Genomic DNA, 16802 nt, shown 5'->3' with positions numbered 1-16802 from the left:
GCTTGAGTCATTGTCTGTGCGGAGTCTGCATGTTCCCTCCGTGTCTGTGTGGGTTTCCTCCCACAGTTTGAAAGACGTGCTGGTTAGATGTATTGGCCATGCTAAAGGCTCCCTCTGTGTATCCGAACAGGCACTAGAGTTTGGTGACTAGGGAATTTTCACACTAACTTCATTGCAGTGTTAATGTAAGCCTACTTGTGACACTAATAAATAAATATTATTATACAAAGCTATAATGCTAGTAAACCTGTCATATATTGCATATCTATGACATACATATTCGCATATACAACTACACAAACAGGTTCTATATTCAACTCTGACTCCAAACTTTAAATTGCAAAAATATTGGTTGTTGAGACAGTATTCATGATGTGTAGCAAAGTGCAAAAACTACACTGCAACATATTGCAAGGACCTGCACTATTAAACACTCACCAGATGCTGGTTGATTCACTGTATCCAATCACTGCATGGCATCCCAAAGCTTTTCCATGTGACTTGATTTCTTGTCTGATTTCTGCCCACCAAGCATCACGGGTTTCAGGTTCATCTAAGCAGGGGAAGCAAAAAAATGTGTGGGGAGGGAAAAATCAATACACCAGGAAGGTTTATTAATGAGGCACAAGGTATATCCACACAAATCCCTGAAGAAACCCATTTCTTCATGCTCTGATATTTTTGACAAGATTTTCAGATCCTTAAAATTTGAAAAGGTGGTGACCGGAACCAAGAACAAGATATTCTCCAAGAAGATATAGTTTGATGATGATGGAATACAAAAAAAATAAGATGGCATCACCAAAATACGGTCATAAAGATGCCGAATTGTCATTAAACGCCAACTGATGTACTGGGAAAGGAAACCCACTCAGTCTGGTATACATGGGCCTACAGTCCCACAACACTATGGTTAATTCTCAACTGCTCTCTGACCAAGCAAGCCATTCAGTCGTATCAAATAAGCGCAGTTCAAGAAACTTCATCAACACATTTTAAGGGAAACTTGGGGGTGGGAGATAAATGTCAGTGATGCCCACATCCTAAGTATGATCTTTAAAAAAATCTTGAAGCTTGTATTTAGACTATATTTCATTGTCGCCAAGTTAAAATCCCGAAACACACTACCCAAAAGCACTACCTTCAATGGGACTACCTTCAACACACAGACCACAATGGTTCAAGAAGATGGCTCACCACCACCTTCTCAAAGGCCATTAGAAACATGCAATAAGTGCTGCCTTTGCCAGTGAATCCACACCCCATGAATGAATGAATAAAAAACTGTACTTTGTAAAATATCAGTCATCAAAAAGATACTTCAATGAAAATGGAGTTAAGGCCATTCTGGCTACTGAAAATTACTAGCACAAATTTAGAATTATATACCAGAAAGGCATATTGGGCATCATCTAAGGAACCAAAATCTTAACTGGTGCGAGATGGCGTAATGGGCAGAATGGAGCAGAGAACTTTGGTGCTTTCAAAGTGAGATTAAATTTGGCAGCTGTGCTTCTTGCTGCCATGTTCAGCCACGATATAGAACATCTGGTTCCAAGAGGTTCTCCTTGTAGAGGTAAGGAGCACAAGGTTCTTTCTTGCAGCTACAGAATGTCAGAAGACTCAGATGTTTCAAACTACTCTCTATAAAGAAAAGGTTCAGTACAAATTCCAGTATCAAACCAATAAAAAGAAAATGAAGTTGCAGCTACTTGGCGTCATGGTAAATGGAACCCAAAAATTAAAACTCATAATGGCCAGGTGAGTATTACAAAGCAGGTATCACTGTTTGGCTCTACTTCATCTATAGTTAGTGAAAGAGCAGTGAACTTTGGCAACATTTATATTGGTGACTTGTTGATTTACAATGTATTTAGACAATTCAAAATATGATGAAACATTTAAATAATGCACTTTTCGCTATTTTTAATCAATAAATATAAAGACCACCAGTGTTCAACCATACACAAGATTCTATTGCAAGGCGCTGCATAGGATCAAAGCACTGGAAGTCATTTAGTCCACCTGCTTCTTCGGTGGATTATCTCTGCCCTCTGGTCACCAACATTCCTGCGAGTGGAACCAATTTGTCCATATCTACTCTACCATTACCAAAGCAATGTAGAAAAAAATAAGCAAGAATAGTCCATTCGGACCTTCGAGCCTGCTTCGCCATTCAACACTATCATGGCTGATCCTCCATCTCAGTGCCATCCTCCAGCGCTCTCCCCATATCCCTTGACACATTCAGTCTAGAAATCTATTTCCTTCTTAAATATATTCAGCGATTTGGCCTCCACGCCTTCTGAGAGAATATGCCACGGGCACACCTCCCTCTGAGTGAAGAAATTTCTCCTCAACTCAATCCTAAACAGCCTACCCCGTATCCGGAGACTCTAATCCCTTGTTCCAGATCCCTTCATGGTATGAAAGTGCTTCATTTAAACTCCTCTTAATTGTTTCAATCCTAAGGAGTACAATCCCAACTTCTTTGGTCTCTTCACATCACCAGTATTTATTCTGCAAAAACCCTTCTGTACTCTTTCCAAAGTTGAGACATCATTCTCAAAAATGGCACCCAGTCTGAGACACAAAATTTCAGCTAAGACTAACAAGTGATTAATAACAGTTCAGCGTAACGTCCTTGCTTTGGCAATTCACCGGCTGGATTTTTCCAGTCCTGACGAGCTGGAAATGGAGGCAGGACAGTAGAGCAAAATGACTGCCATGGTACAGTCAGGACTCCCATCTCCATTTCCGCTCTATGCTATTTTCCTGAGGGCTGGGAAGGGAGTGGGCTTGGCAACAGGCCCGTGCTTATTAATGAGGTACATCATTAAGCCAATCTCCAGTAAATTTTCAAATTTTTAGCAAGACAGCCAGATTTTAGCAGCTGTCAGGAATTAAGGCAGCTCAGTGGAGGCAACGACAGGGTTGGCTGTAAGCCTATGTGACAAGATGCAGTTCGAGGTGACACTGAAGAAGCTTCCCATGACAAAGGGACCCATTACATAAAACATCAGCTATTTAAAAGAAAGTTTGATAAGCAGACCCTGCCCTGGGCTCAGACCTTCCACTGTCCTCCAAAATGCAGGAAATTTTAACTCTTCCAATTTTTGTCCTGAAACATTAATGTGCAAGCAACAGACAAAGTAACTGGTGTTGAAGCAAGTTACAATGTGGCTGCGTTTTGACTGACTCGGCTCCGTTCCCACGTTCTTGCCGGATCATTGGACAGCTAACTTGCCTTGTTTGACAATTAACACTCCAATTCAGTCAAAAGCGCAGCCACTCCCCATATTGGGATGGGGCTGATTTACAACCCAGAATTGAACTCACTTCCCAGCTCTCACCTCTAACGGAAAGATCTGGCCCAGTCTATCTATTTAGAAAGCTCACAATCCCATTTCATTTCTGTAAAAAGCTTCTCAACTTACCTTGCCTGTTTTAAAGCTTTGTGCATTGAATCCACAATCTGTTCCTGCATTTCCTTTAAAACTGCACTATTTCATTTATATTGTTTCTCCATACTCTTCCTTTTAAGATGCATAAACATTTTATACATTTGTATTAAACTGTATCTGCCATTTGACCCATCTGATATTTTGATGTCTGCTACTGCCCTCCTCATGGCTTATTACATTTCAGATTTTTATGTCATCTGCAAACTTTGAAATTATGTCCTGCATATCCAAATTCAGGTTACTATAAATCAGGAAGAACAGTGGTTCAATACTGACTCTTGCAAGACATCACCCTATGCTCGGCCTTTTGGCTAAGATCAAGTGTAGTATGGATAGGATGCTGCGCTTGGTTGAGGTCATTAGGTTACATTTAAGCTTCATTTGAAGCAATTTTTAAAAGCGGCATCTCGGCCTTTTGGCTAAGATGCAAATGAGATCAAGCCTTGGAGGAGGTGAGTCTGCACCTACTCCAATCAGCTTGGCTCATGTAGATCAGGCCCAAGACAGGAGTGGAGGCCCTGTCTTGTCAGCTTGGATCTGAAATGTCTCAACTTGTTGAGACTCTGAATTGGACTTGTTTGGAAAAGTATAAAAAAAATAAAAAACTCCATTTCAATTTGGATTTCTTTTAGATTATGTTAAAATATCCCCAACAGGGCTCGAGTCTGTAACCTTTACTGGATGCATAGAATTGACAGCATGGACACCAACTATTTAGTCCCAACAGACCACATGGTTGTTTATCTGCCACATAAGCAGTCGTCCTAATCCCCAAGTAGATGTCATCCTCGAATCAGGGACAGCCGACATGTCCTAATCCCACGTTCCTGCTCTATTTCCTTATTCCTTTACATTCTTTTCCTATAATTACCTATCTAACTTACTCTTGAACGTTACCATGTTTTCTGTTTTAATCACACATTGGTGCCTCACCACCTTATGCAAAAAGATATCCTATCTCTTGTATTTAATTTTATGTTTATATCTCTTTATTTTCAGTTTCTCAAGCAGTGTTTTGATTAATTCTGTCCCAAGCTGTCAAATCTTGAACAAAATAGACCCAACAACCTTTTGTTTCACGCAAAATACACTCTACATTACGAGTTTAAATGTATTGCTTTTGAATTAGCATCAAATTTAACATTTGAACAGCCTGCAACTCCTACCAACACATGCTTCCGATAGCAGTGTTCCTGTTTTTTCCCTTTATAATCTTAGAATTTAACAAATATGAAGAACATGAAATAAAACTACAGCAAATTAATCTTCTTGAACCTCAGCTTCACTGATACTTTATTTTATATGCAGATAATTTTGAAACTTGCGCCTTGACATTAGTATCAAGCACGCAAAAAGATTATGGTCTCCAACAATTAAAGCTTCAAAAGAATGTTGAATTATTGTACCAAAATATATTTTTACCTTCTTGTCCATCATCGGGTTAAAAGAAAGTTTCATACACAATTTTCACACAAAGCAGAACATTTAAAATTAAATATTAGGTCATAAGGAACTTGCAATTAGCACGCTTCACAACCTTAAAGCCTTCCAAAACACTTGCAGCTAGTTGAACATTTATCGAGAGACACCTCTTCAACTGTACAACACTACTCAGTATAGAATTCTGCTATCAACGTAGACTATGGGCTCAAGTTTCTCCAGTGGGACTTGGGATGTTAGACAAGGTTCACTCTTGTTATAACATTAAATACATCTCTAACTTATTTAAATAAATTGAAAATATATACAAACATGACCATGCAATGAATTTTATTCCACTCTCGCAATTGCATTGGAATTATCCAAAATATAATTCATACATTTTTTGCTGCATGTAATTTAATTTTTTCCCTCCAAAAGGTCCTTTCATGATTTTAATTAAAAACTATTGATGATTTATTTTTAAAATCGCCAACTATTTAACTTGACAACCTTCAAATGGCGTTTTGAATTTGCCAACTGAAATGAACTGGAATTGAGATAAAGTAGTAAGTTAAATAAAATTTAGTTGTCAATTTTTAAACAGTTTTTTTCAAACATTATAATTTCTCCCAAATGTGCTTTACATACTACTTGGTTAAAAAAAGAGGAAATCGGTCTTCCTGCTCTCCGCGTTAAGTGCAATCATATGAAACAATGAAACTATGGCATGTATTGGAACAGCTTTGGAAAGAATCTTTTTATGCCCACATTCAAAATGAAGGCACTGCAGATAGTCAATAAAGACAGGCTTACAGTAGAATTCAAAAATCATTTGGCAATGTGACAACTAAAGTTTATTGCAGCTAAATGCAAACAGCTAGAAGGGCAAGGAAGGCCAGTATGTTACTGCAAATGGATTTTTGGGTATTTATTGCAGTGAATGAAGTCATTGTAAAGAGAATGGTTGGGCATAAGATGATCCAAAAAAAATAGAAAAGTAAAAAGATTGGCAGTGATCCTCCTTGTATCAACAAGTCTGTTTTAACTAACATTAGTTAGTTAAACATGTATAAACATTATACATGTTTATCCTTTTCCTGTGCAAACATTCAAAAATATTGAAAACATCAAGATTGGATGTTTAAAATTCTTGTACTTAAAAAAACTACATGCAAACATTATATACTAACTTTCTTCACAGAAATATTAATATGCTTTGGTATTTATTAATGGATTCCTGGGTGCAGCTTTTAATTTTAATAAGAAAGCCAGTGGTTTTGCAGGCTGGTGATTGTGAGCTCTCAATTGCAATGTGTCATGTTGTTAACCTATCTGCCACAGAAAAAAATCCAATCATATTTTGCAACTGATCAGTTTTATTCAAATTTAAGTCACCTGTCAACTCATTATCTACGTGCAAATGCAGCCTTCCTAAGCCATTAGATTCCCATAAGAGCAAGTGCAAGTTAAATTATGCAACCATTTCAAAGATGTCTGCTCACTTTTTTTCTTAGATAGCAGTCAGCAAAATTATGTAATAGTGAAGAGCAAAGAACATACTGTATAAGAACAGGAGAGAAGTCTTTGTTGCTGCGATGTAAACTACAGTTTTCAACAAATACACAATTGTAAGATACTGAAAAACAATTAAAGAAAAGGTGCGCTCTGCCACAAAAAAATGAAAAAGTGCAAATTTTTAAAAATCTTCAGAAGCAGCAGCCTTTTCAAAGTTCTAGCCATAACGTATTAAGTGGGCATGCAATTAAAAATCCACATAAAGTAAGCTTGAAGCTGAAGAGATAATACTTTGGGTGCATGATGCGAAGCACCAAGCAAAGTTTAACAATACACAAGTCTTGATTACTATCGGCTGAAGCAAAAAAATGTAAAAATAAAAAAAAATAGCAATACAATAGAAACCCTCTTGGTGAACAATAGTCAAAAAATACTATGCATGTTGAAGCATGCTTCACTGAACGGGACAAAACAGACAGAAAACCATGGCAGCTCACTGAAATGGTTAAAGTAATGAACTTGACATTCTTGTAAAAGCATGGCGAAAGTACGCAACATCAAAAAATTATTATTTTTTTTATAAACAATGTTAGCACATTACTTGAAATACCCAAACCAGAGTATCAGAAAATTACCTTTCGTTTTTTATTTTTTAAATATCATTTATAAGTTAATGAAATAATAAAAACATAAAAAAGAGGAATTATTTCAATGATGGTTGGAACATTAGAATCTACCCACACCTTCACTCAAGGCTCACTCAAACCAATTCCCACTCTGAACAAACTTGAAGGAAATCATCCCAGTCAACAGTTCTCAAATTATTCTCATGCAGACAAAAACAGCCTCTTAAGTAGGTCTAGCAAAACAAAACTTTTGCTCCTCATTACTTGCCCATCTCTCCTCCTCCGCTTTTATTTATTTCTTCCATTCTGCTTTTTCCCTCCACCATCTTTTAGTTCTTATTTGCCTCAATCTCATTGCAGGTGGCGCTCTCTGTATTGTGACGTTGTGCACACCACACACACTGACCACCATTTGTTTCCTTTCAGCTGCTCTGTTCTACTGTACATTGCAATCTCTGTTTCACACTCTTACTTGCATTTGGGTCTTTTGAAATATTGCTCAATATGCCCCAGTTCCTACTCAGTCCCAATAGCAAATGTAGATAACTTCACAGTGATGCGTTTTAGTAGGAAGAATAAGGAGCCTATAGATTCCTTCAAAAATTAAGAGTTAAATGAAGAGCAAAAGGATCTAGGGGTACAGATAACATAAATCACAAACTCATAGTGCAGAAGGCCATAAAAAAACCAAACAAACTTTGGATCAATCCTCAGATGTACAGAATTGACAAGCAGAGAATTAGTGTTGAGCTTGTAAGGAACCTTGGTGAAATCACTCATTCAAGTACTGTGCACAGTAATGATCTCCTAATAATTAAAAGGGAAATAGAGGCACCGGAGAATATACCTATTCAGAAATATTGAACAAGCTAGAGTCTGTTTATTTCAGAAAGAGATGGCTGGGGGATAGACTGGTAGAAGTCTCCTACCCTATCAAATCTTTACAAAATTTTATGATTTTTTTACACTTGTGGAAAAGACTAAACTATGGGATATAAATACAAAATACACAGATCCAATATGGAATCCAGAAGAAGGTTCTTTACGTAGAGTGTGATGAGATTATAGAACTCGCTACCAAATAGGGAGTTAAGGAAAATAACAGATGGCATTTAAGGGGGAACTAGATAATATGGAGTAAGGAAAGGAGGTTATGCTGATATGGTTAAATGAAGGCTTGGATGGAGTTCATGTGGAGCATAATGGCCTGTTTCTATGCTGCAAACCTCTTCCATATTCTGCTTCCTTCCTCCTCCCCAGTTCTAATTTTCTACAACCAGCTCAATTCTACTCTCCAATTTCTGTCATTCTACTTTTCCTTCTCCCCTTGTAATCTTGGCTGCCATTCCTATTAGTGTGACTTTTAGTCTGGTGGGGGAGTACAAAATAAGGGAACATAAACTTAAAATTAGACTCAGGCCAATGCGAGACAATGTCAAGAAATACTTCAAACAAAGGCCAGCAGAAATCTGGAACTTCCTCCAAAATATGTTGAGATCAATTGAGAAATGGAAAACTGAGATATATATACTTTCTGCAAGGTAAGAGATATGGGCAAAGCCAGGTAAACAGAATTGAGGCACAGATTACCCATGGCCTAACTGAATGGTTGAACAAACTCAAGGGGCTGAGTGGCCTACTCCAGTTCCTATGGGAGTAGGTCACCCAAGCCCTTTGAACCTGTTCTGCCATTCAACTAGGTTATAACTGACCTGCATCTTAACTCCACCTCCCGACCTTTGAGCTTCCTGCTCTTTATACACACAAACCATGTCATCAGCTTTCCTATCTGATGCCCATACTCCTTTTGTCCAATTTCCATGTGAGGCACTTTTGCCTGAGCAAAGATACATACAGGTACTACTGCACAAAGTCAGTGTGAAAATACAAGGATCCAAAAGGTGTAGTGGGTCTTTCCAGCTCACTCTGACACAACACCAAATAGTTGGCCACAGAAATTGAGTGTATTACTGTGTTTCAGCCGAAGTGCTTTGAATTACAAAGCTATGACAGCAATGACAGCTAATTACATTTTTTAAAAATCTAACTAAACCTGATCATTTCAAGCTGTGTGATTTGGTCAGAAGGAAAAACTGAAGAAAGCAGATGCCCTAAGAAAAGAGAACATTGGTACACAGTGGGTTAAGACTCTGGTCTCTCGCCTTTGGACCCTGAACTTAATCCTGCTCAGATTGTGGGGATGCATGTCTACTTACTAGTTTTACGGGATCTGATACAACCAACAGTACATAATGCTCCTAATTCCCAAGAGCAATTGGTTTGGGAGGAGGATTAACTTACTTGTTTTGTTCCAAAGGTTCTGAGGTTGGGGGAAATCTTTTTGGGGTGTAGTAGAGGGAGCATCGTCTCAATCTAGTTGCATTATAACTCACCCAAAAATGCTTGATACTGAAATGAGGAGTGACATTTTCCTTCATCGTAAAAAAAGCCCTCATCTTAATAAACAAGTCCCAATTTTTAAAAAGCCTGATGTGATCAGGGTAGAAAGTTTGGAATTATTACAACTGCTCCATCTTGATATTAAACCTTCACAATGACAAATAAAGATGAAGACAAGACCCATCTAAATGGCTTATTGCAAAATAGAATAAATTGATCCTTTTGTTTTACTTAAAAATATATAGGAAGATAAATTAAGTTATTAAACTGTTAGAGCAAATTGTTTTGCTAATAATAAATATCATCCTGAATGATATTGGAGAGCAACGCCTCTATTTTGTACAGGAAAGCCGAGAGGCCAAATATACAACTGCAATCCAATAACAGAACTCCCTAAAGATTAGCAACAACATTTAATAAATTTTAAACATCACCTAATCGTGCTATTGCTCATAAACCATCAACACTGGATTCTGCTCGTTAACTTGATGCCAGCAGTCAATACAGCACCTGCTTTAATACAGGGATAGTACTTCATTGACTAAGAAAGTTTTCAATATTTTATAGACTGCTTTCATTATGGAGTCAAGCAGTTTCAGAATGATTAAATATATTCGGTCAGATAATGCTTGGAGATGCAGTTTGAAATGTTTGTTTTGTAAGCACAAAATAAACTGTGTACATTGAACCTTTTAGAACTGTATAAGGCAACTAAAACGTTGGTTAAAAGTGCCTGCTAAGTATAATACGACTTTAGTTAGACAGTGGCTGGACTTTAGTGGTTTAAAGTAATTAAATAAACTCTGAAATTATTTATTCCCTCAGAATGATTCTGATCTTTCCACTACAGAACATTTGGTTTGGTTATCATTACTTTCGCAAATGTTCAGTGCTTCCAAGCTCTGCAAATTATTTATTTTAGTTGATCATAAAGTTATAAAGCCATGGAAGGTTACTTCACTGAGCTGCCATAATTTCAGTCAGTATGTGTAACGTTGAAGAAGTTATAAAATACCTGCATTGAAACTATTCCAGTCTAGCAGTTTGTATGATCTTGTGTTACCCATAATTCCGACAAAGGCTGAGTTCAAAACAGCAAGTTAGTAGATCAGTAATAGGAGCAGATCGAAGTAAGCAAGAGAGAGAGCACAACAAGGACAACACTACTCCACAGCAACTGGAAAGACACAGACAATAGAGTTAATAGAGGTTCATTCATCCAGAGAGTAAGGACCATGCGACTGCTATCTAGTATCAGCATTAGCCATTATATCCTAATAAAATAGAAAAAGACAGGCTAAAAACTAGTTGCAAATATTGTTAGCTGTTCATTGGGAGTGTACATTCACAACTCTATTCATGTTCAATTTAAATTTGTTGTCCAAAGATGTTAGTCCGGTAATTTGTCAGCCAAATACACAATTAGTAAAGTCACTTCCACCAAAGAGGGAGAAACTGGGACGGTCTATCCCTTAGGCTTTAATTATTTACACATTAAGGATAGATTTGAATAAACAAAATTCATAAATGGTAAGGACTTAAGACTATGTACAAACAAATCAACTTTACTTTTTCTACACAATTCAGCTGCTGTAAGATTTTGTTCTCAATGCATTTTTAAAATATTTTAAACCAAAAATATCAAACTTTTATATCGCTCCCAATAAAAGCATTATTGCACTAAAGAGATAAGGTTTGCTCAAAAAAACATTCCAATAAAAAAGTATTGGTAGAAAAAGTTGTGGAAATCATTTAAAAAGTCATTTAAAATGCTATCAAATGTACACCTCAGCATGCAAATGTAAAGCCTCAGCTTGGTTTTCCGCTGCTAAAATATAATTGAAGAAAGTTTTAACATATTCAGGGGATCGCCTCCTAATACATATCACCAGCTAAAGGCAGTTGAGTTTGCAATGTAAATATATGCTGGCATTTCCCGAATCTGGAAATGCTCTTAGCTTTATTAAAAGGAGTGAATCCAGAAATATTTTCCACAGACTTCCCTAGCCTAAAAGAAAATCAAGATTAATATTCCACAGGTAAACATTATCGTGAAAATAGCTGCATTAGTAGCCATTCGTAGTGAAGTCAGTAATATATCCTCCTTGGATACATAACAAGCTGAGTGATTCATCCCGCTAAATGAGGTTAGAATTTGAAAAAAAATCTGCAGGCTAATCAATAAAAGTTTTAATCTTATGCACTGGCTCTTTCCAGTGCTTATTAACTAATTTAAATGTACCAGCAGGTCAGTAGTAAATTTTATTTTGCACAAATGCAAGCCCTCTCACAAAGTTTGCACCAAGCTCTTGTTTTCAGCAAATGAAGCCAAGCGTTCAATGGAAAAGAAATTACTTACAAATTTGGTCGAACTTAATCTTTATGTGAAGTTTACAAATACAGTTGTGTTAATTGACAAGTAATCTGGAGACTTTGACTAATAATCAGTTTGTGAAATTGAATTCACTTGAAAAAGTGAACTGGAAATAAAAAGCTACTACCAGTAAAAGTAACCAGGAAACTGCCAGATTGTTATAAAAATTCACCTGGTTCACTAGTCTCCTTGGGGAAGGAACCTTGCTGTCCTTACCCGTTCTGAACGAGAAGTGAATCCAGTCGCACACCAATGTGGTTGATTCTTAACTGCTATCTGAAGCTGTAACAAACCTCCACAAATGGAAATCCCTTACTATTAGCATGGTGGGAGCTTCTTTATTCATGGACTCTCAACAGTTCAAAAAAAGTCTCCCTATTGCCTTCTCATGAACAACTAGCAATGGGCAAGACATGCCAGACTTGTCAATGAAACCCACATCCCAAGAATAAAGCTTTAAAAAAACTGATCACAGGAGTGGTCTGCTATTCAGAGTTTTGAAATTTGACAATCTTCATGGTCAACCCAACAGTGGAAGAAACTAAGTTTTGAATTTTTGTTCCTTATTCAGAAAAGTGACTGTTTGTAAAGTGACAGTCATTGTTCCTGGTACAGGACATTACAATATATGATCAAATGCAGTAGTTCCAAGATTCCTAATTTTGAAAGAAACTCAAAAAGGTGAAAAAATAAACTGTCAAATAATGTGAAAATTCAAAGAATTAAGTTAATGAGGTGATATACTGCCTCTTAAACACATGACGAGCCCAGTGTATACATGCATAGATGGTCACTTTCAACATACCCAAGTATGTGATGAGAAAGACAAGATTTGTGAAGCTTAGTTGAAATGTGATTCAACATTTTTAGGTTGCGGAGACATCAAATTGGTATTACAATCCTCTAGTAGAAATGATCTTTAACCCAGTAAACCAACAACACCACATGGTGAAGTCAGTAGGTCTGGCAGCATCAGTGGAGAGACAAACAGAGTTAACTTTCCAGGTCGATGAAAAGAAAGTTCAGTAACCTGGAAAGTTAATTCTGTTTTTCCCTCTTCAGAGGCTGTCATACCAGCTGAATATTTCCAGCAGTTTAAGTTTATTATTTCAGATTTCCAGCATCTGCAATATTTTGCTTTTAAAGCATTAAAGCTATCCTTGGTACCGGTTATGAGCAATATTTCAATAAAAATATCTTAAAAGAAAAACCAGCATGCAAATAAAATCACCTTGTTAAATATTTCTGCATGAATTTTGCCAATGTAAAAAACTGCTAACACGTTACTTACAGTCTGCCTGTAGGCCTCATTTGCATCCTCTTGTTTTTTGTGAATAATTTATGTGGGAAGTCAACGCTTTGAACATTTCATGCTATACACCTTGAAGAGGTTGTGACCCCTTTACTTCTCCCCAACAAACTTACACAATCTGACAGATCCCACTTACCAGGGTTGTGGATTCGGTCCAGTAACTTCACAGATCTCGCACTGACTACACCACCAACATGAACAAGAAACCCAGGTGGGAAAGTTGTAAGGGTGAAGAAGGGGAATTCCTATGCAGAGAGAAAAAGTTGAAACAGCAAATCTACTTGCAAAATGAAATATAATCGTCACACTTCCATGCAAAACCTGGTACATACAAACAAGTCAAAGCAATTAACAATTCTAACAAACTTCTGGGATTTGTTTCTAGCAGTGTAGAATTAAAAAGTAGTGAAGTTTTGTTAAACGCACTTAAAAAGTATTATGCGCAGCTCTGGTCTCCAGCCTACAAAAATGATTTAGAAATGCTGGCAAAGTAGTGCAAAAAAATTATTCGGATGGTACCAAAAGTGAAAGATTAGAGTTATCAGAAAAGATTGAACAGGTTTTGTAAATTTAAAAAAAATCACTCTTTGCAAAAGAGAAGACTTGGAAATGATCTTATAGAGGGTTTTAAAATCATGAACAGGTTGGACAGAGTAGATGTGAAGGGAATGTTTCTACTTGTGGGAAAATCCAAAAATTAGAGCCACAAGTTAAAGGCAATTACTAATACATCCAATAGAGAAATAAAGAGGAATATTCTTGCTCAAAGACTGGTCATTATGTGGAACTTGCTCCAACAGAAAATGGTTGATGGAAATATCTTGGATGCTTTCATAAAGAAAATAGGTGAATAGGTGAGGTAGAAACAAATAGATAGAGATGCTGAAAAGCTGAGATAGAATGGAACACATGGAGTCCATTCTTTGGTATTGTAACTATTAGCATGGGCTAATTGGGCAGAATGACTGTTTCTATACTGTGTAATTCAATGTCCATTTACAACTCAAAAATTAGCAGTGCTAAACAAATTTGAGAATTGGACTGCAGGTTATGCTTCAGCTGAACTGGGCACTTGAGACCACATCTGGAGTACAGTGTACAGTACTGGTCACCTTATTTGAGGAAAGATGTAAATGTGAAGACAGTATAGAGAAGCTTTACCAGATTAATATCTAGAATGGATGGGTCATCTTATGAGGAAAGGTTGGGCAGGCTAGGCTTGCATCCACTGGAGTTTATTAGAGTGAGAGCCAACTCGATTGAAGCATACAAGATCCTAAAGGATCTTGACAGGATGGATGTGGAGAGGATGTTCTCTCGTGGTAGAATCTAGAACTGGATCACTTGTTAAGAATAAGGGATCACCCAATTGAAATGGAGATAAGACCTTTTTTTTCATTCAGAGGTTCAAGAGTCTTTGGAACTCACTTCCTGAAAAAGCAATAGAAGCAGAGTCTTTGAATATTTTTAAGCCAGAGATGGATAGATTCTTGATAAGCAACAGGGTGATAAGTTATCTGGGGTAGACAGGATTTGAGGTTACTATCAGATCAGCCATCAACATATTAAATGGCAGAGCAGGCTGGAGGGGTCGAATGGCCTACTCCTTGTCTCTATGTTCATATGAAACTGACATGACACTTGGTTAAAAAAAGTTACATTCAGTTAGATGCTCATACAATAATTTTAAATTTGAGCCACATGGTTACATGAAGTAACCATTGCAAAATATCTAATGCGCTGAGGAAATAAGCTTTGCGATACCAATTCCAAATATTTCAATTGTAAAAAGCAAATTAGAAACTGGACAAAGATTCCTTTAGCAATCAACCACTGAATAGGGATATTAGAATGTGTACACAGAAAATATTAGCTTAGCCCTTTTCAAACAGAATCCAATAGGAAATAAAATTGCATCATCTCAAGCAGTTTATTTGAAACATATCTGATCAAGCAATTCAAATTACCTGGGATAAAAGAAATTGGCATTAGCAAATAGACTACAGCAGAATATACTCTACATCAGCTGAAGAAGAGGGGAAAAAGTGATGCACCAGTGTATTTATGTAACACACTGGGATATCACCAGCTGTTCCCAAGAATGGTGGGGCAGGTCATTCATCACTGTCTCCCACACACTGAATGCATATGTTTTGATGGTCGAGCAACTGCTCGACACGTTTTCACTCCAGAATAAGGGGATTTATTATCAGTCAGCGGCAAAGTAACATGGACAAAGGATTGGGAGTAGGAGAGTTACATGAGGTGAGGGATAAAAAATTAGAGAGGTCTAAATTGGAGGAGTTAAAAGGAGTTCACACCTCTCTGAGAAAGAGTAGTCTGTGGTTGTCAGTCCCCTCCTTTAAAAACGGATGTGTTTGGAATTAGTACGCAAAGGCAAACTATTAGCAAAGCAAAAGGACAATTGCCAGGTCACACATGAAACAAGTTTGGTCCAAGATCACAGGCTCATTACCTGGCTCAATAATTTGGAAGCAAATTAATAGTCTCTCGGGCAAATGCGGGTTAATTAAGGAACACCAACAAAAAAATGTTATGGATAAATCGTAGTTTTTTGATGAAGCAATAGAGAGAGTTGATGAGGACAATGCTGTTGAACAATGCTGGTGCACATGAACTCCAAAAAGCATTTGATAAAGAGTCACACAGCAGACTTGGAAGCAAAATTAGAGCTCATGGAATTAAAAAGGACAATAGCAGCCCGAATACAAAATTGACAGGAGATATAGTAAATGATAATTTTTTTAGAAGGAGCTTCACAAGAATGATCCCAGGAATGAAGGGTTTGTCATACGAGGAGTGGTTAAGGAGTTTGGATCTATACTCGATGGAGTTTAGAAGGATAAGGGGATCTAATTGAAACTTACAGAATACTGAGAGGTCCAGATAGAGTGGACATGGAGAGGATGTTTCCATTAGTGGAAGAGATTAGAACTTGAGGGCACAACCTCAGAGTGAAGGGGTGCTCCTTTAAAACGGAGATGAGGAGGAGTTTCTTCAGCCAGAGGGTGTTGATTATGGTCTTATGGTCCCCAGGAGTCGGTGTTAGGACCCTGGCTCTCCCTGATATATATTAATGACTAGACTTTCATGTACTGGGCTCAATTTCAAAATTTGCAGATGACATGAAACTTGGAAGTTTTGTGAACTGCGAGGTCAGTGTAAAACTTCAAAAGGACAGAGGTTGGTGGAATGGGTGGACAAGTGGCAGTTTGATGCAGAGAATTGGCATTCTATTTCTATTTAAAAAGACAGAAAAGTTATACCGGAAGTCGGATCTTGACAAAAGTTTATGAAAAATGCCAGGATTCTTCAAAAATGAAGTCTGCACAGTAACCAAGTGTAGACTTGGTAAAAGTAAAAGCCATTCTGAATGCTTACCCTGTGCTCAAAAGCAGACTGTGTTTGCTGCCGATAGAGTGTTTTCAGCGGACCTCCATCTTTCCCACCGCTCCCACTTCCCATACCTAAGAGATTATCAGGCAGGTGCATCATGAGTGGAACACAATACGCAACAGTAAATCAAGAAAATGAATCATCACAGAACCATACTTTTCAATACCAAAGAAGAGTCAAAGTGATTATCAAGAAAATTGACCAGATGTTTATTTTGCTTGAACAGGGGCTGGCTCTCAAAATGACAATACATCTTTTCTCTGTATTCTACC

General features: G+C 37.4%; 1 protein-coding gene across 7 annotated transcripts in view; it reads right to left on the bottom strand.

Moving 5' to 3' along the window:
- Positions 1-16802, bottom strand: part of c2cd5 (C2 calcium dependent domain containing 5) — a 114677-nt gene that overhangs the window by 47538 nt on the left and 50337 nt on the right. For all 7 annotated transcript variants that reach the window (XM_078235301.1, XM_078235297.1, XM_078235300.1 and 4 more), the window contains 3 exons: positions 16516-16601; positions 13250-13358; positions 439-553 (listed from right to left, as the gene is read on the bottom strand). In XM_078235301.1, the coding sequence (XP_078091427.1) occupies positions 439-553; positions 13250-13358; positions 16516-16601 (310 nt within the window). The remainder of the gene's footprint in view (positions 1-438; positions 554-13249; positions 13359-16515; positions 16602-16802) is intronic.

The sequence above is a fragment of the Mustelus asterias genome, chromosome 19 (assembly GCF_964213995.1).
Source record: "Mustelus asterias chromosome 19, sMusAst1.hap1.1, whole genome shotgun sequence".
NCBI classification, from domain to species: Eukaryota; Metazoa; Chordata; class Chondrichthyes; order Carcharhiniformes; family Triakidae; genus Mustelus; species Mustelus asterias.
This window is presented reverse-complemented; position numbering and strand designations above follow the sequence as displayed.